This window comes from Pectinophora gossypiella, chromosome 10 (genome assembly GCF_024362695.1).
Source record: "Pectinophora gossypiella chromosome 10, ilPecGoss1.1, whole genome shotgun sequence".
Taxonomy (NCBI): Eukaryota; Metazoa; Arthropoda; class Insecta; order Lepidoptera; family Gelechiidae; genus Pectinophora; species Pectinophora gossypiella.
Genome location: NC_065413.1, coordinates 469080 through 491907, shown reverse-complemented (window position 1 = coordinate 491907; position 22828 = coordinate 469080). Strand labels below are relative to the sequence as shown.

The 22828-nt window shown below is 38.1% G+C and overlaps 1 protein-coding gene across 1 annotated transcript in view; it reads right to left on the bottom strand.

Moving 5' to 3' along the window:
- The window catches only part of LOC126370190 (cadherin-89D), a 90760-nt gene that overhangs the window by 25888 nt on the left and 42044 nt on the right, over window positions 1-22828 (bottom strand). Inside the window, exon 4 of the mRNA XM_050014947.1 lies at window positions 6215-6401. Coding sequence (XP_049870904.1) covers window positions 6215-6401 — 187 coding nt within the window. The remainder of the gene's footprint in view (window positions 1-6214; window positions 6402-22828) is intronic.

Sequence of the window (22828 nt, the reverse complement as noted above, 5' to 3'; positions counted from 1 at the left end):
AGAAAGACCTGTCTGCCAAGATTGCCCGTTGGGTGTTATTCCTCAATGAGTACGACTTCGAGATAGAACACCGTGCTGGAACGAAGATGAGACACGTTGATGCATTAAGCCGTTACCCATATGTTGGAGTTACCACATTACACGATAAAGTAAAGCAAGCGCAGGAGCAAGATGAAGGCATCATGGCTATTAAAGAGATTCTACAAGAAAAGACATATAAAGATTATTGGACACAGAATGACATTTTATATAAAGGAGATAAGCTACTTGTTATACCTAAGACGATGGAAAAAGAAGTAATTAAACAGGTGCATAGCAATGGACATTTTTCAAAGAAGAAGATGAAGGAAGTGATTGAAAGAGATTACTACATACCAGGATTGGATAAGAAACTAGAAGAGTTCATAGTAACATGCATTCCATGTTTACTAGCTACTAAAAGGGAAGGAAAACTAGATGGATTATTACATCCTATTGAAAAGGAGAGTGTACCGTTGGATACTATCCATCTGGACCATGTTGGACCCTTGACGCAAACCAGTAAACAGTACAACTACATACTGACAGTGGTAGATGCTTTCACTAAGTTTGTTTGGCTATTCCCTACAAAAAGCACGTCAAGCCGAGAGACTCTAAACAAGCTAGAGATCCACCAACAGACTTTTGGAAACCCACGACGGATAATAACAGATAGAGGAACTGCATTTACAAGTCATGAGTTTACAAACTATTGTCAAGAAGAGAATATACAGCATATAACCATAACCACTGGAGTTCCACGTGCCAATGGGCAAGTCGAAAGAATACATAGAATATTGATCCCATTACTTACCAAGTTGTGTATAGAGAACTCAAGCCTTTGGTATAAGCATGTCAGTAGAGTGCAGAGAGCCATCAATAGCACTTTTCAAAGGAGCATAAACTGTACACCTTGTGAATTGCTTTTAGGTACAAAGATGAGAGTAAAAGAAGATGTAAAGATACAAGAGTTACTACAGGAAGAATACATACAGATGTTTAATGAAAGTAGAGAAGATCTAAGAAGACAAGCTAAAGAACAGATTTATAGAATTCAAGAAGAAAATACAAAGAGCTTTAATAGGAAAAGGAAGGAGCACTTACCTTATAAAACTGGAGACATTGTTGCTATAAAACGCACACAATTTGGTACAGGACTTAAATTGAAGCCTAAGTTCCTAGGACCCTACAAGATCTTAAAGTATAAAGGCCATGATAGGTATGACGTTGAGAAGCTTGACAGCTGTACAGAAGGTCCTGTCAAGACTTCAACATCTGCAGATAACATGAAGAAGTGGCCAGAAGAATAGAGTTTTGGTAAGATTCTTATTTAATTGTTGTAATATTTTTATTTTTGTTGCAGGAAGAGGATGCAGTTTTTATTTTATTTTTTGTTGTTTTGTGGCCAAATGGTCTTAATTTACTAAAAGAAGGTTTATATTTTATTATTAGTGTTTGAATATTTGGAGTTAGAAGTTAGCATGGTTTTAGTTTGTTTTGTCTAGTTTACAGTTTAGTCTGAAAGGTATTAAGTTTATGTAAGTAAGCAAATAAGTACGAAATATATTCAAGAGGCATAACGTAAGGCTGTCTGTCTGCAAATTTAAATTAAAGTGTTTTTAAGTTGTTTTTCACATAAAATGTTTTGTTACATAAGATGTTAGTAAAAATGTTTAAAAGTAGATGTTTAAGGTGTTGATGATTTACATACGATGTTTTGTAACATGTTTATTTTTTTTTATAAGATGTTTTGTAATATTTAAGGTTCAAAGATGGTTTGTTAGGTATGACTGAAGGTATGAAGAGTGTTTGTGTGATGTATTGTATTGAAAGATATGAAACATTATGAAAGTGTGGACGAATGACTGAGGACAGTCATTGTAACAGGACGGCCGAATGTGGGAACGGAACGTAAGCTGAATGGAACGGGGAAGAAAGAGAGGTGTGTGCGAAAGGGACGGGGAGTGTGATGGCGGTTGAAGATGAGTGTGCGTGCGGGGTCGGATTTTTAATTCTTTTAAAAATAGAAAAAGACGATTATTTGCAAACCTAAGTTTTATTTCCGCCATCCCTCATCAATTAATATTAGTACATAACATCCACCAATTTTTCTATAAATCTTTGTACAAACAACTACGAGTAAACCGATTTTCGCCACCATTGGGATGAGCAGTACAAGGAAGGCAAGCGACATTTAAATAACACTAAAATGACCCTCACAAAGTTAAATAGGTGAAGGCCGACCCTAGCGACCCGTGAATATCCAAACTTGAAACCGCCACTGAAAACACAATCCTTTCCACATTATGCAGATAATTATCTTCTGAGACACACTTTATTTTTAATAAATCATTGCATATTTGCCACGGATGGCAGTCACTACTTGGTGGGACAAATGGAGAGCGCTGTGGGTCTCACCCGGTTAAATTTAAGACATAGGTCTGAGGAAGCATCAAACCTATATTCCCGAAGTACTAGGCAGAGGTGTATAGAATTAAGTCCACAAATCTAGAATGCCACGTGGTATCAATTATCAAACATGAATTCAAACTCATGACTATTCGACTGAATACATGGCTATAAAGCCTGAGTCTGGATTCAAACTCTTGATACTTGACACCTGGTCACGCGTTCTCCGAACATGGATATCAGGTATTATTCAGGTATTTGAGGTTAATACTTTGTAAAGTACAATTAAAGATTCCATTAAAAGAGAACCATTTTATCTGGTGATAATTTCATAATCATAATCATTTATTTCGGAGATATATAATCATCCGTGCTTCGGAGGGCACGTTAAGCCGTTGGTCCCGGCTATTAGCCGTAAAAATACCTCCACCAACCCGCAGTGGAGCAGCGTGGTGGAGTATGCTCCATACCCCCTCCGGTTGATTGAGGGGAGGCCTGTGCCCAGCAGTGGGACATTATATAGGCAGTTTACGTTTATGTTATGTAATCATTTATTTGCTTCAAACATGGTATTTTAACTCTCCCTCTCTATTTAAGAGCTGCGCTCTTGTCGTTGGAGTAACCGCCATTCCTCTCTTCTTCCCGCCAAAACCTTCACTTTCCGATACGACACTACCTGCACCTTCACATACACATTTATTTTAACATGGTAACAATTGTAAATAAGTACATCATGTTTTGCTTATAAAAATAGGCATGCAATATTGGTAGTGCGACGGGTAATCTTAATCAGTTTAAAAAAAAAATAAAAAAAACCTTCAATTTCATAGCATTTTTTTTTCATTGGAATCATTTGTCTTCACCCCCACAAGCCGCTTTAAACTCCCTCCAGACCAGTAGATAGTACTCTTAAGAATTTCTTTTGGTAAAATAACAAATAATACAACCTAGGGTAACTAGTGCTATTTTACTGCATAAAAATATTAGTTCTGTAAAAGAACCCGAACTTATCAAATAGACATCTTGTGTCAGATAGTTGCATACCAGCGAGGTGTCTTCTGAATTTGGAAAAGCAATCTATGTTACTACTATTGTCAACGTACTACATAAACTAGGTTACCAGCCTATAGGCCGTACAGTTAGTTCATTTCGTTATTAAGTGTATGAAATATACATTTCATTAAATATATAATATATTTTTACTATTCCTAAGCTACGCCTACACATGAAAATATATATTACTTTTTCCACGAAGCAGTGAATGAACGTGAAGATATCACCACGCCAAACAATACTTTCTATGAAACCCATTCTTTCAGTAACAGCAAAATTTCTTTATAGAATCCGATATCAATCCGTTTGTCCTTTGATGGTACGGTAAAATAAAAATATTTGAAGATTTTGAGGTCGACAGAAGAATTAGACAGTGCTTTGATTTATAAATAAAACTTTGAGGTTCCGTACCATGTTCCTGTTGCTAAGCCCTTGTCATTTGTGTGTTTGTCGTCAGCATCAATCAGTCCTTAGGAATTGTGGTGACTTTAGTAACTTGGTGTCTTTTTAACAACTTTTGCTAATTAGTTCATCTTGCGATTGATGTATCTCTAACTACCCTAATTCAATATTTAATATATTCAATATTCTTTATTTGCATATTGAAAAATGGTCGTGAGTAAGTTTCAGTTTTATTTTACTAATGTATACGTACTTATATGTACTTATATCTGAAATTTATCAAAACTACACAGAAATCAGAATCATTTATTCAACGTAATTATCATGGATAAACTTGTTAAAGGTCAATGTAACATTTTTGAATTTACGTCTTTTCGCAAAGTGTTATGGCTGAGGAGAAGAAATGACAAGAAACTGCAACTACTTATAATGTAATCTGATGAAATGTAATCTGCCAATAGGTAATAAAGGTCACAGTATGTTGCCTTCTGACAGCCCTTCAAATAAAGATTACAAACATAAGTTACAAGATGGAGTTTATTAAATGTAAGTTTATTGTACATCACTAGTCGTTAGCAGACATTGTTCAGAGACATCACTCGAGAATTCGAGAAATTAGAACTCTCTCCAAACCTTGCATTATACTTGCAGATCTACAAATTCGTTGCATGTGTGTTTATTTGCTGTCAATGGCAACGTATTTGTTGTATGGAATGGAACGTACAATCATGAAAATTGAATGGGTGTAAACATGCGAGGTATACCATAATGCAGACTGATTGGTGAAAGGGAAGGATTGTTGAATTATTGAAGTACTAACTCTTCTTCTTGTCGTGTGGGTTGTGAGGTGGAATACCAGCCTCATCAACCCTGGTGTCAGGGTTATGATTGAGCCGCCAAAGACCCCTGACTTTTACTCACTTACATCAGTAAATAGTAGCGGCGACCAACGGCTTCACGTGCCTTCCGAAGCACAGATTATTTTACTTTCGGACATTCGTGATCAGCCTGTAATGTCCTAACTAAAATAGGGATCACAAAGTGATTTTTGTGATATGTCCCCACCGGGATTCGAACCCGGAGCCTCCGGACCGTGAGTCTAACCGTATAGTAAAGAGTGATAGAGCATTAATTTTAGTAAAATATGGTGTAGCGAACTCTAAGGTTCATTGACTTCTCTTAAGGGATATCTTTCCTTTATGACAGTTGTAAAAGTAAACGTAAAATCGCTTTTTCATTCGCCCTGCAAGGTTTCTGTGGTATTTGTTGAACGACACTTGAATTATTTTCCTGTCTAATGGTTGTTCAACTTTGATGTGAACTTTTTGTTACAGTCACTATGTCACATCAAAAGAGAAAAAATAATTTGAGACCGGAAATGAAGAATCCTATTTTCTTTTTTAATATATTGCTGGTATTGCGAGGCTCCGATATAATAGGTAGGAGGGAAAAGAGGAAAAGATGTAGGTACGGTCACGAGCATTAATATGTATACACTTTGGTACCATGTCACATTAACTTTTTTGACAAATTGAACTGTAAGTCTCACTAAATGTCAAATATGTTAGTGCGACAGAGTCCTAAAGTGGGTACATTATTTTGCTCATAACTGTACTGTAGACGAATTTTTAAATATACTAATATTATAATAATACACACTTATATAGAATATAATTAAAACTATAGAATATTATAATACACACTTCCTCTATTCCCTTCAACGTTGCTGTGCCCTACAGGGTCCATGTTTTAGTTCCTATGCCTATGTCATTGTAGTACATGGAATGCAATAAATAATTGAGTATTGAGTACCACAACTTTATGATACACCATGCATATCCTCTTCGAAGAAGTACAAAGCATACTCTACGATTTGTGATCAATCAGGTCTATTCTTTTCCAAAACATTTTTTTGACTACTCGGCCGGACAACTGGAATGCGCTAAGGGTTCTCACTCGGCCTCTACTTTCTTCGTACGACCCCCGACCCCGCCGACGTGGCCGACGATTTACCCCAGTCAATGCTTATCTTGACTTAGCCGGTATAGGTCCACTAGGATCGACTAATTCTTTCAAATATAATCCTCTCCGACAACGCCCTAAGTCGAAGTTCACGCCCAGCTGGGCACCCTCAGATTTGTTGCTGTAGAGCCCTCGGCGCTCCCCATTTGTCCGGCCAAGTAGTGATTGGCATATGCGGATAATCTACAATAAACTATGTCGCCATATGGCAGGACAAAGGACTTGATAGACTGCTGGACAGAATCTCCTACAAAATGATCCATTTTTCCGTTTGAGGCTCAGAACCCTAAAGAAGATGATGATTCCTTACCAGATCATCGCCGGTATCGAAGTCGCAGCCGAGCCGGAACTTGACGACGTTCTGCGGCGTGTCGCTGTCCACCAGCTGGTCGAGGCTCTGCGCCAGCACGATGGACACGTGCGTGCGGTTCACGTCTCTATACGTGAACAGCTGGGCGTCTTCCTCCCGGTCTACCGGCTGCACGCTCAGGTTCTTTCTGGAACGGTGAGAAAAGTAGGTGAGAACTATTTTAAAAACCTGCTCTGAGCTGGGACGAAAGAGCAAGGAAAATGTATTCAAGTAACTGTCATCCGTTCGGACAACAGCCTCCTTGGTATAGTAGGTAGCGTTGGGGTCACGATCTGAAGGTCCGGGTTCAATTCCCAATAGCATTGTCGAAATCACTCTATGTAACTGTCATTACGGGCATGTTTTGAAACTAATTAAGAAAGTAATAAATAATGATGGAGATTGAAATCGGATGGTGGATGTAGGAATGGTTGGCAAAACATGAAATTCTCTTTTTTAAAAACCTGCTCTGAGCTGGGACGAAAGAGCAAGGAAAATGTATTCAAGTAACTGTCATCCGTTCGGACAACAGCCTCCTTTAGTATGTAGCGTTGGGGTCACGATCTGAAGGTCCGGGTTCAATTCCCAATAGCATTGTCGAAATCACTTTATGTAACTGTCATTACGGGCATGTTTTGAAACTAGTTAAGAAAGTAATAAATAATGATGGAGATTGAAATCGGATGGTGGATGTAGGAATGGTTGGCAAAACATGAAATTCTTGAATTTCTTTATTGTACCATGTTTAATGAGCAAGTAAATAATAAAAGTATTATTATAGACACTGGACTGATTTGAATGGGTAAACTTTTATAAAGAGCAATAAAATTGTGAAAATATTATTAAGCATAAAAGTAAAATATTGTTCACAAACAAAACGATACAATGCCATGTATGTATATAAGTCGAAACTTACTTGGACTCTATGGTGAAAGTGCTTACAACTGACTTCAACTAACAGCCAAGTTAGCATAGCTGCGTGGCTAGCAACGCCATCTTTAAATTTATTGAAGAACTTTTATGTCTCGTAAGAAACATACTGCGTATTAGTTTTGATAGAACAACATTTTTTGGATAGATGGCGGTGTACATTTTGTGCTTGTATTCTAATGGCGTGAAAATTGGTTTTCACAATTTTCTCACGAAAAAAGACATTACCGGTTACGAAAAAATATGCACAGGTGTGCAAACGCATTTACGATAACATCAAATGTTCATACTATTGTGAAGTATCTACTTACTTAGGCACCTATTTATTTATTATGCGATAAAAGCTTGTAACACAATAGACGTTTGTAGGCAGCTTTTTAAGTCACATTCATTATGAAGTGAAGATTAATAGCGAAAATTAATAACTGCCAAAACTACCAGCAATTATCTAAACAAGAAAAATAGCAACAACAAGCATAATAATGGATTTATATCATAACATAGACTTAAAATTATAACGTGGATAGTTAAACGAGCTATTGAGATGAAGTTCCCATAGACCTCTATTACGGAACAGGCAACATTCTTGTGCTGCGGTGTAAAATAGACTCATTTTATTGTTTTGGGTTATCGGTTCTTAGAATCTGCGAGGTTATTGGATAAGCGAGTTAGATATCACTGTACTTATATCATACCTGTTGAATTTTTGAAGGGGAAGGCGGAAATGCATTTGCAAAGACCTTGTGAACCAAGAAATGAATTAAGAGTAGTTAGAAATATACCTATTTTAAAAAGTTTCTTCAAAAGTTGACGCAAGAATTTTTCAGATTAATTTCGTGGCTCCACTCCTTTAGGGATGCAATTATGTAGGTATGTAGTAGATACAAGATATATTAAACATAAAGTAAACCCCACCGGGGTAAGCTTTTTAATTGTAGTATTGATATTATTTGAAATCCGAAATTATTGTTCTTATTGCGAAAAAAAATAATACTTAAGTAGAAGTGCATAAGTACTATAGTGATTATTATATAAGATTATATCACAGTAATAGTTATGTCTAGAACTAGAAAGCAGCATGGATATTGCTTGCAGATTGGGTGCAGATTACTTCCGAGCTTTCAATCTATATCGTTTGATTAAAGAACCCATAATATTAGATGCAAATAAACCAGTGAAATATACAATACAAACATAGTTCATTGGACACAACATAAAAACAAGTTTTACACACATGGATGGAATAATCAGTACAATCTAGCGGCCTTATTGCTAAGCAGCAATTTCTTCCAGGCAACCAGTGGGAAGAAAACATTTATCACAATTTGGTGAGGGAGAGTGCAACATCTAGAAATATAGTGTATATTATGAATAATTATTTTTCTAAATCAAAAATCAAAATCAAAAGTGTTTTATTGCAATTGTACAGTCCAAAAAAAGATGTCATAGTTACATTATAAAAAGAAAAAATACAGTTCTTAGGTACAATTCAACCCAATCGGGCGTGCAACATTACATAGGTATGTACTTAAATATTACAATATTAAAATTTAATTCATAGTCAATCGGGCGTGCATCATTACATAATTATATACAATATTAAAATTAATTTAGTATAATTCCTTTCTTGTCTATAAAGGAAGATCTTGGTGTGATTAAAACGCATATTATATACTTTTTGATCACTTTCAATGGCGAATATCTAAATTAATTTAATAAATAATAAAATTAATTTTGCTTATAATAATTATGTAAATCATTTTTTATTATTTCCTCGCTAACTTGACTAAAGATATCCTTATTATAGGTAATTCGTTTCCGTTTTCAAGAACTTTTATAAAATAATAAATATTTTTAAAATATCAACGCTCTATTTAGCATGTGTCGAAAGTTTACAGCTTAGGAGATAGGATTATGAAAGCAGTAAATAAAGCAAAGGTTTGTTAGTGGTAAGGCTGGCAGAGGAAGATCTAGAAGGACGTACATTGACCAAATTGGAGATGTCCTTAGAAAGATTCAGGAAGATCTACCGTGAACCGGCGTGCGCGTATGAAACGATTCATGTATGTGGATGAAGCAAGAGAAGTATGTCGGTGTTTAGGATTTAATTATTGTTTTCTTTAAGTATTAAGTGAAACACGATTGTTTGGTTCCTTTTTCAATATTTCATATAAGTTATGTGTCTACAAGCTACTAGGCTGTACGTCAATGACAACCACAGCCTCGGTGTCATTTAAAAAAAAAAAAAAACTCTCCATCTTGCGCGTGACACCCACTACTGTGTGCTCCGCATTTTAATATTGTTTTTGTGGTGAAATAATTGATAATATTCTTCGTGGACTTGTGCCTCTGATCTAGAAACTGTACTTTAACTATTATATACAAAATCAAAAGGAAACATTGTGTAATACGTCTCAAACATCAACTACCGGCCGGTATTTCATATGGCGGCGCCGTGATCACGTGGTGAGTGGCTCATTTCTTTTATGTTTTATTGGAGAGAGTGCCTACAATCGTGAAGATCTTTATATACTTTAAACTACATAAGGTTAACTGGTCCTTCACAGTTCATTCCCGAAAACCTACTTATTTTTCGTACATGTTATTTTGGTCCTTCGAGCCGGATTGTCAGTAATTCGTACCGTACAAGACCTATGGATTTTACTCTCAAATATTGTGTTAACCATGTAGTTCTATTGGGGAATATATTGTGCATAAACAAATGTTGTAATTTCATTATCTAATTACATATAACCCGAGCGGTTCGTTTATTCGCTTTCTCGTTTCAGTCAGCCGAGAGTAGGTACTGTCGCACACTCCGTGATATTTGTCTAGAGTTGCTATTCTTCCATAATAAGATTAAGGATAAAATAAATTATAAGTTTGTTCGCTTGTGCATTGGTTTAAAATAATACAAAATTATATCCCATTGTTGTTTATTTATCGTGATCGTAACGGAATTAAGATGGTACTCGGTATGAATCAAGCTAAACGTAAAATCGTAATCAAACGGTTGAATGATGCATATATATGTGCAAAAAGATGTTTAACAGATAGTTCTTATAAGGAACGATTTATTTCATGGTGCGATCGCCTTCCGGAGTTGACAGAAGAATTTGATTCCGTACATAATAAAATTTTATCAAAACTGGACGATGATAATGAAGAGGCATTCAACGAAGAGGATATATTTCGTCAACAGTTTGATGAGACCTACTCGGATATTCTCGAAATAAAGTGTAAAGTTTTTGGTATCGATAAACCGAAGTCCGGTAATATCAGCTCTCATGACATACCGCCGTCGGACAACCATAGTGAAAACAACAAGTCGTCAGCGCAGGTTAAGTTGCCGCGTCTTATGTTAAAACCATTCGACGGTAATTATAAAAACTTTCTTCCATTTCGAGATTTATACGATTCATTAATTCACAAAAACAAGTCATTGTCTAAAGTTGAGAAGTTTAGCTATTTATTGTCGTCACTTCAAGGCTCGGCATTGGAATTGATAAAAGTTTTTCCTTTAACGGAATCAAACTATGACGTTGCCTACAAAACTTTGATAACTCGTTATGAGAATAAACGGCACCTCGCGTTTATTTCATGGGAGGCAATTCGCGACTGCAAGCTTGCTGCAAACGATGCTGCGTCATTACGTAATGTCTTAGATATTTTTTCGGAAAATTTAGCGATTCTGGAAAATCTAAAGTTGCCGACTGGTGAATGGGATTTTGTGCTTTTTCACACTTTATTGACAAAACTTGACGTTGCTACTCGCAAGGAATTTGAAATGAGCGTGACGTCATCTGAAATTCCTTCCTTCGACACATTAAAAGATTTCTTGATGAAATATTGCCAAGCTTGGGAAATGTCTTCTTTAGCGTTGGGAACTGAAAAGCCTACCGATAAAAGAACCAATGCGAACTTTAAAAAGAGTAATACGAATATTAAAAATAATAACACTGCTCAGTCACCACGCCAATACACCACGACGACACTTGTAGCCAGTAATGCTACTGCTACGGATAATATTTGCAGTTATTGCTCTCAGGGCCACTTCATAAGCCATTGCTCAGACTTTCAATCTTTGGCAGTGCCACAAAGATTTGAAACAGTTAAGAATAAAAAATGGTGTGTGAACTGTTTGCGTCCAAATCATTCGAGCCGCACTTGTCGGTCTAAGACAAATTGTCGGCATTGTGGTCGTCGCCACCACTCATTGTTGCACTTCCCGGCCCAGCAGGCTTCTCATTCGGCCCAGTCCGCGTCGCCTATGGCCCAGTCCGCGTTGCCTTTGGCCCAGTCAGCGTCTATTTCCATACCTGCCCCTGTTCCCACTGGTGATGCGTCAGGATCTCGTCCAGTCCAATTCGATCAACCTGTCAGTGTATTAACCAATACGATTAACACTGGCAAGGTTGTAGTGTTGTCGACTGCAAGGGTAGAAATAAAAGACAAATGGGGTAATTATCAAGAGGTAAGAGTGCTGCTGGATTCGGGTAGTCAGGCTCATTTTATGACTGATTCTTGCGCTCGCCGGTTGGGCTTGCCCAAATATAAGAGTGACGTTCCAATTTACGGCTTAAGTAACCAAGAGGTCAAGGACCTTGGCAAGGTCAATTGTGTGATTCGACCGCGACGCGGACGTGAGCAAGTCCTTACGTTCGAAGCCATGATTGTTCCCCGAATATGTGGAGATATGCCTTCCTCTCGGATTGATAATAGTACATGGGCGACATTCAAAGACATCACAATTGCTGATCCGAATTATTACTTACCTGGGTCCATTGACGTTCTGATCGGAGCTGAACTTTGGCCCTCTATATTATTGCCTGGGTCGATTCCATCGACTGATACGACTCCCATGGCCCTCAACACTATTTTTGGCTGGGTTTTCATGGGAACCGTACCTTGTCAAACTGTACCTAAACTTAATGTGTTATTGGCCATTAATGACCACACTTTGAATATGACACTTCAAAAACTTTGGGAGGTAGAAAATGTTCCCTGTGAACTACCTACATCTCTGGAAGACACACTTTGTGAAGAACACTTTTCTAAGTCGCACTACAGAGATACAGATGGACGTTACATCGTGGAGTTACCCATGAAAATGGATACCCCTCAATATAAAAATATGAAGTATAAGGCACTTCGAAAATTTTATGCTTGCGAGAAACGGCTCTTGCAAAAACCCGATTTGTATAAAGCTTATACTGATTTCATGCAAGATTACTTAGATCGTCGTCACATGTCTGAGGTACCTCAATCTGATGCTGATAGATCTGATGCATATTATATACCTCACCACAGTGTCATCAACGAAAATAGTGCATCGACTCGTCTTCGCGTTGTTTTTAATGCGTCCGACCCAGACTCTGACGGAAATTCGTTAAATCAAAACCAATTAATTGGGCCGAAGCTCCAAACTGATATTTCGGCTATTCTTTTAAGGTTCCGACTGCATAATATTGTTATGACCACTGATGTCAAGCAAATGTACCGCCAGATTTTGGTGAACCCTAAGCACCGGCATTTGCAGCGCATACTATGGCGTTTTGATCCTTCTCAACCTGTGTCCGAATATGAACTGAATACAGTGACTTATGGGGTTTCCTCGTCACCATTTTTAGCCCTTCGCGTAGTACAACAGTTGGTTAAGGATGAGGGATCGAATTACCCGAAGGCGGCTGAAGTTCTGAACCGCGATATATATGTCGATGACATTGCTGCCGGTGCCAAAACTTTGGATGATGCGCTAGAACTTCGCAATCAGCTCATTAACATTTCGCGCAAAGGTTGCTTTGAACTTAGAAAGTGGGCTAGTAACGACCTACGTATTCTAGAAGATCTACCTTCGGATCACTGCCTTTCTAGGTCCCAGACTTGTGACTTGGATCAAGACAATTTCGTTAAGGTATTGGGCTTGAGATGGGACCCGACATCTGATAATTTTACATACAAGGTTCAACCGTTGAACAGACGTTGTACGAAGCGTACAATGTTGTCAGAACTTGCACGGATTTTTGACCCGTTGGGCTTTCTTGCACCACTTACTTTCTTTGCAAAGTGCCTTATTCAAAAATTATGGCTATTAGGAACCGACTGGGATGCAGAACCTTCTCCTGAAATATTGGAATTATGGGCCAAATATGTTCAGCAACTTCCTCAACTGTCCCAGTTTTCAATTCCGCGACAAGTTACTCATCCGGATGCAACAAATTACCATCTTCACGGCTTTGGAGACGCATCTCAGGCTGGATATGGAGCGGTTGTGTATCTTCGATATGAACTTCCTGATGGAACTGTAAAAGTTAATCTTTTAAGCGCTAAATCCAAGGTTGCTCCCACGAAACAAATGACTCTACCTCGTTTAGAACTTGCAGCGGCGGTATTACTCACGGATCTTCTGTGCTTCATTATTCAAGCATTGTCACCACTGATGTGTCCAGAAGCAATTTTTACCTGGACGGACTCCATGATCACATTGGCGTGGATTCACTCTTCTCCATTACGTTGGAAGACGTTCATTGCTAATCGTGTCAGTCACATTCAACGCAAATTACCACAAGCTGTGTGGAACCACGTAGACACTAAGTCGAACCCGGCAGATTGTGTCTCCCGCGGTCTGTTGCCAGACCAGCTTGTAACGCATCCGTTGTGGTTACACGGGCCCGAATGGTTACTACAACCGAAAGAAGCTTGGCCTAATGTCCAGGTTTCATCTCAAGCTAAATTACTGTCCGAACAGGAGCAAAGGAAAATGGTTCTGGTCTCTGAAGTTCGTGATTCAGATGTAATCCAACGTTTACTATTCAGATTTTCTTCTCTTAAGAAAATTCAGCGAGTATTGGCCTATGTGCAGCGTTTTATAAACCGCGCCCGAAAGCGACCATGCTCCAGAGGTGCCATCATCACCAGCGAGATGGAAACTGCCTTACAGTTGTTAGTATCGTTTACCCAAAAGAGAGCGTTCAATGGGGAAATAGAAAACCTCAACAGCAACAAACCTCTATCAAAGCCTATGAGAAAGCTCTGCCCCTTCCTAGACTCACAGTCTATTCTGCGTGTAGGGGGACGATTGACAAATGCGCCCTTGGACTATGATGTTAGACATCCCATATTATTACCGAAAAAATCGCGGCTAACAGAGCTTGTTATTCAAGATGTGCATGAATCGCATTTACATCCAGGGCCTCAAACTGTTCAATTTTTATTAAATCAAAAATTTTGGGTCCTTTCAGCCAGGCAAGTCATCAAGAGTTGCATAAGCCAATGCATACGATGTTTTCGAGTCAAGCCAACTGGTGTACAACCAATAATGGCTTCTCTCCCTTCCAACAGAGTATCAGGAGTAAAGGCCTTCGCAGTAGTAGGATGCGATTACGCAGGCCCTTTAAATGTCATCGTTGGAAAACGAAAACGAGGTGTTCGCTCAGAAAAGATGTACCTGTGCATCTTTGTCTGTTTCGCCACTAAGGCCATTCATATCGAAGTGGTATGTGATCTGTCTTCCGATGCTTTTATAGCAGCCCTCCGTCGGTTTGTTGCACGCCGAGGTCGCTGTTCTCAAATTATTAGTGATTGTGGAACAAATTTCGTTGGTGCTTATCGCCAATTAACTCCTCTTATGGAAAATGCTGCCCAATCTGAGCACATTTCTTTCAGCACTCATCCACCTTCAGCTCCACATTTCTCAGGTTTGGCTGAGGCTGGAGTCAAATCCATAAAAACTCATTTACATCGTGTCATAGGTTCACAGCTTTTGACCTATGAGGAACTTCAAACCCTGATTGTTCAGGTAGAAGCCGTGTTAAACAGCCGTCCATTATGCGCGGTTAGTAACGATCCAACTGATCTATCTGTTTTGACACCCGGCCATTTCTTAACGCTCGAGCCTCTCACAGTAGTCCCAGAAATACCGGAAACGCAACTTAATTTGAACAATCGTTGGCATCATTTACAACGGTTACATCGTGACTTTTGGCGTCGTTGGTACCATGACTATCTTAATTCATTAATGCAACGAAATAAATGGTATAATAGTTCGGGTGTTATTTCTGTCGGTAACTTGGTTTTAATCAAAGAGGACGATCTTAGGCCAATGCAATGGCGGTTAGGGCGAGTTATCGATGTTCATCCCGGGTCCGATGGTGTTATCCGTGTTGCGACAGTACGGACTCAGTCTGGTACCATGAAGCGACCTTCTGTTAAGCTTTGTCCCCTGCCTATTCAACGGGACGAGCCTACATTTAATTATTAGTATTATGTTCTCTGCAAACCTTATGTTTTGCAGCGGGGGGGAATATGTTTAGGATTTAATTATTGTTTTCTTTAAGTATTAAGTGAAACACGATTGTTTGGTTCCTTTTTCAATATTTCATATAAGTTATGTGTCTACAAGCTACTAGGCTGTACGTCAATGACAACCACAGCCTCGGTGTCATTTAAAAAAAAAAAAAACTCTCCATCTTGCGCGTGACACCCACTACTGTGTGCTCCGCATTTTAATATTGTTTTTGTGGTGAAATAATTGATAATATTCTTCGTGGACTTGTGCCTCTGATCTAGAAACTGTACTTTAACTATTATATACAAAATCAAAAGGAAACATTGTGTAATACGTCTCAAACATCAACTACCGGCCGGTATTTCATATGGCGGCGCCGTGATCACGTGGTGAGTGGCTCATTTCTTTTATGTTTTATTGGAGAGAGTGCCTACAATCGTGAAGATCTTTATATACTTTAAACTACATAAGGTTAACTGGTCCTTCACAGTTCATTCCCGAAAACCTACTTATTTTTCGTACAGTCGGAATCGAAGCAAATGGAATTCCAGTCTCTGTTTAGCCCGGTGGGAAATAGGCGTGAGTTTATGTATGGATGTTAAGAGATAGGACATACTAGGTACAGTCTTCCCGATGTCTAAATCGTAAACTTCAAACTTTCGACGGAACATTAAGATGTTAATTACAGAGGAATTATCTGAAGTGCTTTTTCTAATCGAAAAGAAATCAAACGAATGCAAGTGGCATGGGACTGAAAAAAAGCGAATTCTGATACTTTTTATTAGCTTTTGTCATTACACTAGATTTCCTTACCATTATTTTGAGTTTTTAATCTATAAAAGCCTAATTAGTTATTACAGATGAACGGAAATATTACGGATTATAAAAACAGACACATAATTCTCAAAATTAATTCATCGTTTTGCATTTTTGACATTTTAAATCGTTTAATTTTATTTCAAACTTATAATTTACTGGTGATCTATCCATTAGCCTTGATAAAATAAATAAATTAAACATTCATATTGCTACATATCCGTTGAAACTGGATGATGAATATGCATTGATAAGTAGACAAGTTTATTTCATGACAAAAATGAACATCACTGCTGTATCCCCGAAAGGGTAGGCAGAACTATACAAGGTGTTAGTTACATCGTAACGAATACTGAGTGGAATGATTCAGGCTATGATTCTGAGTTGATGTCAAGTGGAATTTCTTCCCGGAAAATTCATAATTTTATTGTGTTTTTTTTTTAATTATGTTCTGTTGCATACTTTTGCGACGGAAAATTCCACTTGATACCAACTCAGAATCATAGCGTGAATCATCCCTAAAAGATTTCGTTACGATGTCACTAACACCCTGTATATAACCCTTACTCTTAGACAGCCAGTTTATATTTAAGTCCCATCTAATAGAGCCTAATGCATGGTGAGCCTAATGCCCATAACAGGGCACAAATCCTTGAAACCACGTCATATCAATTAGGTATCTATGATTCAGACGTATTCAATGGTTTAGAACCCGAGCCGGGATTTAAACCCGTGACACAGATATGAAATGTTGCTGTACAAATCCAATATTAATTAAACCAGGTTAAACATTTAAAATTACAACCACAAAGCCTGCTCATTTCATAGCCATAGTTTAGTTAAACACCGCATTAGAGTGAGGCAGTGTGTCAAGTCATTCACTGAGTAATTCAACATAATGAGGTGTTGACGCACTCTGATTCGGTATGTGTCGAGAATGTGATGATATCAACTTGCGGATTGAACGCCGCACGCCGCGTTTAAAAACAGCTAACATTACACGCATCAGGGCTGCATCCCCGAAGCGGTAAACAGGGGTGTACCTATTTGTACACACTCCTCGCGAGCTATGTTTATGTCCCATGTAATAAGGGGCGACCCTAATGCCATTAACCGGGCACAAATCCTGAAAACCACGTCATATCAATTATCTATGTTTTAAATATGACTTCAAACGAACATAAAGTCGGAACTCATAAAAAAAGTTATTTGATATCCATCCTAAGATTTGTGGCAGGTGGCTGAAGACCGTGAACGGTGGAAAGACGAAGGAGAGGTCTCTATCCAGCAATATGACAATACAGGTTATTAACAATAATACCTATTATATAAGTTAGATAAAATGTATTGTGTTTTAGTAACTTCACGTAAAAATATGCCGCAATTACAAGACAGTAATAATGTAGGTGGATTTTTCAAGCAAGTGTAGGTATATTTACGTAAATAAAAAAAATAACTTAATACTTAATTCCATATGAGATATAAATAAACACTGAAAGTGAGGTTTCTTCTGTCCACGTTTTTATTTAAGTCTAATATGGCTAAAAGCTATTCTGCCTAGTACTAAAATATTTCTGAACTAGAAGTTCAAAATACCTACTTGTTATGGTGTGGGCTGCTTAGTTTACCTACCAAGCAAACCCTGGTGTTCTTTCATGAACCGCCTTTCGGCCGCTGATATGGTTCATGTTATGACGACCACTACCATCAGAGATAGTAATAACCGGAACCACCTATGTAGGTTGATAGCTCAGTAACTATTTAATTAACTTAAATGTTTTTGTACCGATTTTTTCATTTCACAGCTTAATGTCCAGTTTGAAATCAATATTCCACCTCATCACAACGATACTACAGCTATAGAAGTAATTTGCATAGTGCATACTGTTTCCTCATAAACCGCTCGTCTGCAACTCCCCAAACAACAAACCTAATGATGTCCATTGCGTCGATCACACTTACGTTCGACATCTCACTTTTACTCTTACTAGTTGCGCAACAATCACTATACATAGTGTCCGAAGCAAGTGTCTTTAGTGTTACTAAACACTTAGATCACCTTTTGTTAGGATTAGACATCAAACAAAAAGGTCTTTTTAATATCTTCTATCGTGCGGTTGTGAGGTCGAGTACCAACCTCATCAACCCTGGTTTCAGGTTTATAATTGAGCCGCCTGACACGGCTCATGTAACGACTACTTACTTACATCAGTAAGTAGTAACCGGGACCAACGGCTTAACGTGCCTTCCGAAGCACGGATCATCTTAATTTCGGGCAATCAGGTGATCAGCCTGTAATGTCCTAACCATACTAGAGATCACAAAGTGATTTTTGTGATGTGTCCCCACCGGGTTTCGAACCCGGGACCTTCGGATCGTGAGCCCAACGCTCAACCACTGGACCACGGAGGTCGTTAAATTTAACATGGAAAGGATTTTTTTCTGAACAGTATATAATCTTGACTTTAAATATGTCTGTTTTCCCCTTTTCACGCTTAAACCGCATTAGTTTTTCATATGCTCATATTCTGGGACCTAGGGTTTTCGCAAGGGCAGAGACATTATATTTTCTACTGTATAACGCGTCTATTAACTTCCTTCATTTACTTGCGTTTCCTGCTATCAGTACAGAACACGAATCTTTGTGGTTGTATTATGTCAATTGTTAACACTTAATAGCCTAATGAGGTAGTCATAATCCTATAACAAATTAGGTGTTAATGGGGAAAATAATATGACTTTTATATAACTTTGTCGACGATGCTACTATACTTATAGCTTAAGCAAAAAGATAAATAATGCGTTTAACTTTTCTTTCAGAGCATGTCCCTGTGTAGTTTTTTGTCTTTTTATGACGTCACTTATTGTAGATTTCCAATGAGGGACTTTCTAATCGGTTTTCCCCAAAAAACACGATAGATGGCGTTGTTAAGTTTTTTCTTCGTTTTAACTTCTAATTTCATGGATAACAGACATAAAATATGCATCTTTTATCTTTGTTTTTGGGTATAATTTATTTATTATACCAAGTTACAATTACAATTTCCACGTTATCAAAATAAAGAGAAGTAATATAGGTAGGTAGCAACATGCACACATACATAAACTCACGCCCGTAATCCCTAATGGGGTGGGTAGAGCCACAAGTAATCAAAGACAACTTGCAGCCACTGTTGATACGATGTCGTAAGCTGGATATGATGAACCTTATGGTGACAAGGGAGCAGCCTATCGCCCATAACATTAGTCCATCATGTTAGAGGACACAATCCCTCTGTCCGTTGTCGGGTTTATAGGTAGCAACAACAATATATATATACATAATGTGATCCAAATATGTATTCTTCTGCCATAACATTACCTACATTTTTTATTAGTTATGTACCTCAGCAATGAGAAAATACGTAATTATCACGTTAAAAGTGAACAATACGATTATATTTCAATATACATAAAGTTTTAAAGAATTGTGAAGAAATTGTGAGTTGTGAAGGATTGGTCTTTCATAGACAAAAACGGAGAATGCTACACCGACAAGAGCGTGTCTCTTAAATTAGTGATGATAATGAAAGTTTTAAAATGACTTAGATCTGTCGGAATAGAAGCCAGGGTTGTGAAGTTCATAAGCATTAGCGTCGAGATTAGAACGAGCGACTCTGTTCTATCTATCACAACATGCATTTTTTCACTAAACGTTTATGATAAACTAGAAGAAGTTCTACCGGTCCGCTCACTATAGTCTGCACCAGTTTTTTAACATGAACATAACACGCATATCAGTGGCCCCGTTCAAACCAGTAAGTTACACAGTCATAATATTAAGTCACATCGAACTGGAGTGAAGAGGATACTACAAATACTACTTTACTCACAATAATTGCCACAACTCGCTCACTTATATAATACTGATTACAATTTCGTTAGTTTTTTGGTGAGCAACGTTTTGTAATTAGGGTAATGGTTAATCGATTGATGACGACGGAGTTGTAAAGAAAGGTGGCTTGATATGCACAGTTGGATTCAAACTTCTTTAACTGTTTCGTGTACTAATTTAACGAACGATAAACAGCGTATAACAAACAACCCACTGGCGGACCCAGGTCTTCCCTGTTCCCTCTTTTGACCAGGAGGGTTCAACGGCCTCCGTGGTCCAGTGGTTGAGCGTTGGGCTCACGATCCGAATACCTAAATAAATTATTATTATTGTTGTAATTTGGCTAGTCATTTCGATCCGTGATATCTATACTTAGTGATCCATAAATGAAATCATGTGTAGCAGCATGGTGGAGTATGGTTCATACCCTTCCGGTCTTCTTCTATCGTGTGGGTTGTGAGGTGAACTACCAACCTGATGGTTACTATTGAGCTGCCAAAGGCCCCTGACATGACTCATTCCATTTGCTCCGTGGTCTAATGGTTGAGCGTTGGCCTCGCGATCCGGAGGTCCCGGGTTCGATTGCCGTAAGGGATATATTACAAAAATGACTTTGTGGTCCCTAGTTTGGTTAGGACATTACTGACTGATCACCAGATTATCCGAAAGTAAGATGATTCGTGCTTCGGAAGGCACGTTAAGCCGTTGGTCCCGGTTACTTCTTACTTACGTAACTACGTAGTTGTTACATGAGCCATGTCAGGGGCCTTTGGCGGCTCAATAATAACCCTGACACCAGGGTAGATGAGGTTCGTACTCCACCTCACAACCCACACGATAGAAGAAGATTCCATTTGATTCGATCCTGACACACTTCACTTCACTCACTGCACTTTTTTGTTTTACCTACTTACTGATTAACACTCTTAGAAAATATTGTAAGACATTAATCATTATTAATTCAATCAACGGAACAGAAACAGTGGTTAACTTATGTAATTATTTGTAATTATGAGTGACGTAATAATTGCACGATCAATAAAATAAACATGACTATAATTTTGTATGCAATTGATTACTTAACATAAATTCACGCTTATAGTCTCTATTGAGGTAGACAGAGCCACAAGTCTTTATAAAACAAATTGCAGGTATACTATATTTGTTACTCCTCGTTATAAGATTTACGGCATGTTTTCAGATGGTTTATCATTTTTAAAACGACATTTTGTTTCTCCCCTAACGTAGATTATAGGCAATGTAAAAAAGTTTACTATACAGCCGCGGTAGCCCAGTTGGTAGAACGCTTGCCTCTCACTTTGAAGTCGCTGGTTCGAATCCAGCACAGGCCTAAACCAATGATTGTTGAGTTTGTTTTCGAATTCATGTTTGAATTCTCACATTCCTGAGAAATACATTTTTAGAAGTATGTGACCTAACCTGTATTGGGCCGGTTTTCCCTTCGCGGATTGAAAGGTTAGACAGGCAGTCGCTTCTGTAAAAACCGGACCTGTCTGAAATCTTCAAGTTGGGTAAGAAAACCTCGTTAATAACATAATGCTAGGGAGATGATGATGATGAAAAAAGTTTAAGGTCAGTGAAAACTTGAAAGACAGAAATGCTTGGGAATAACCGTCTGGGATCCCAAGTATTAGGCAGCCAAATCACTAAACTTGAATGACCACATTTGTTAGGAACGTCTAGACGCTCAAGCTATCCTGAAGCTGCCGTATAAGTTTGACAAAAAATATAATTAGTCGACTATATAAAAATTGTGTAATAATGTTATCTTCGAAATATGAGAAAATTGGAATGATGGCAACTTTTTCAAAAATACAGATAGTACCATAATTTCAAAGAGTATATTTGCAGTATACACTTGGGATCGGCGTCTGACCATGCTTGGACTCATGGTATAAGAAAACCAGGTACTTATGCTCAATCCTATGGGTACTCGCTTTTCACCGATCGGCGTGGGTTGAAAATCAGTGTTGGCCTCTGGGTAAATTTTCACTGAACCCTGGCCTTTTTTGGTGAACTGCGGCACCCATATACTATTATGTTTTCCAACTAAATATTAATGTTAATGTGTGTATATTTTAATGTTGTAAATGTATATGTGTGTCGTAGATTTTACCTAAATTAACATTTTTATTATTTTTTAATTATTATTATGAAAAGCCGCCATTTCTAGCCGTCTGATGACGTAAGCGTTACCACTACGTTACCATTAAATTGGTATCTCCAACAGTCCAAAGACGTAAATTTAATTATTGAAAATTAAGTGAATTATTGACTAATGTATTTAGTTACCATTACTTGTCACATATATAAAAATCATTAAAACTGTAAGTAACTCTTTTACTAAATGTACATACGCACGATGTGTATGTAGGCACGTTAAGCCGTTGGTCCCGGTTACTATTTACTGATGTAAGTGAGTAATCGTTACATGAGCCATGTCAGGGGTCTTTGGCGGCTCATTCATAACCCTGACCAGGGTTGATGAGCGTGGTATTCCACTTCACAACCCACACGATATCATCATTCATTGGCCTTATACATCTGTTTCAGACGATTTATGACGTCATTGCCTCGAAGAAATGCACTTTCTTTCATGGCTGTGCAAGCCGATCCTAGAGCGGCAAACTCTACCGCACACTATGCA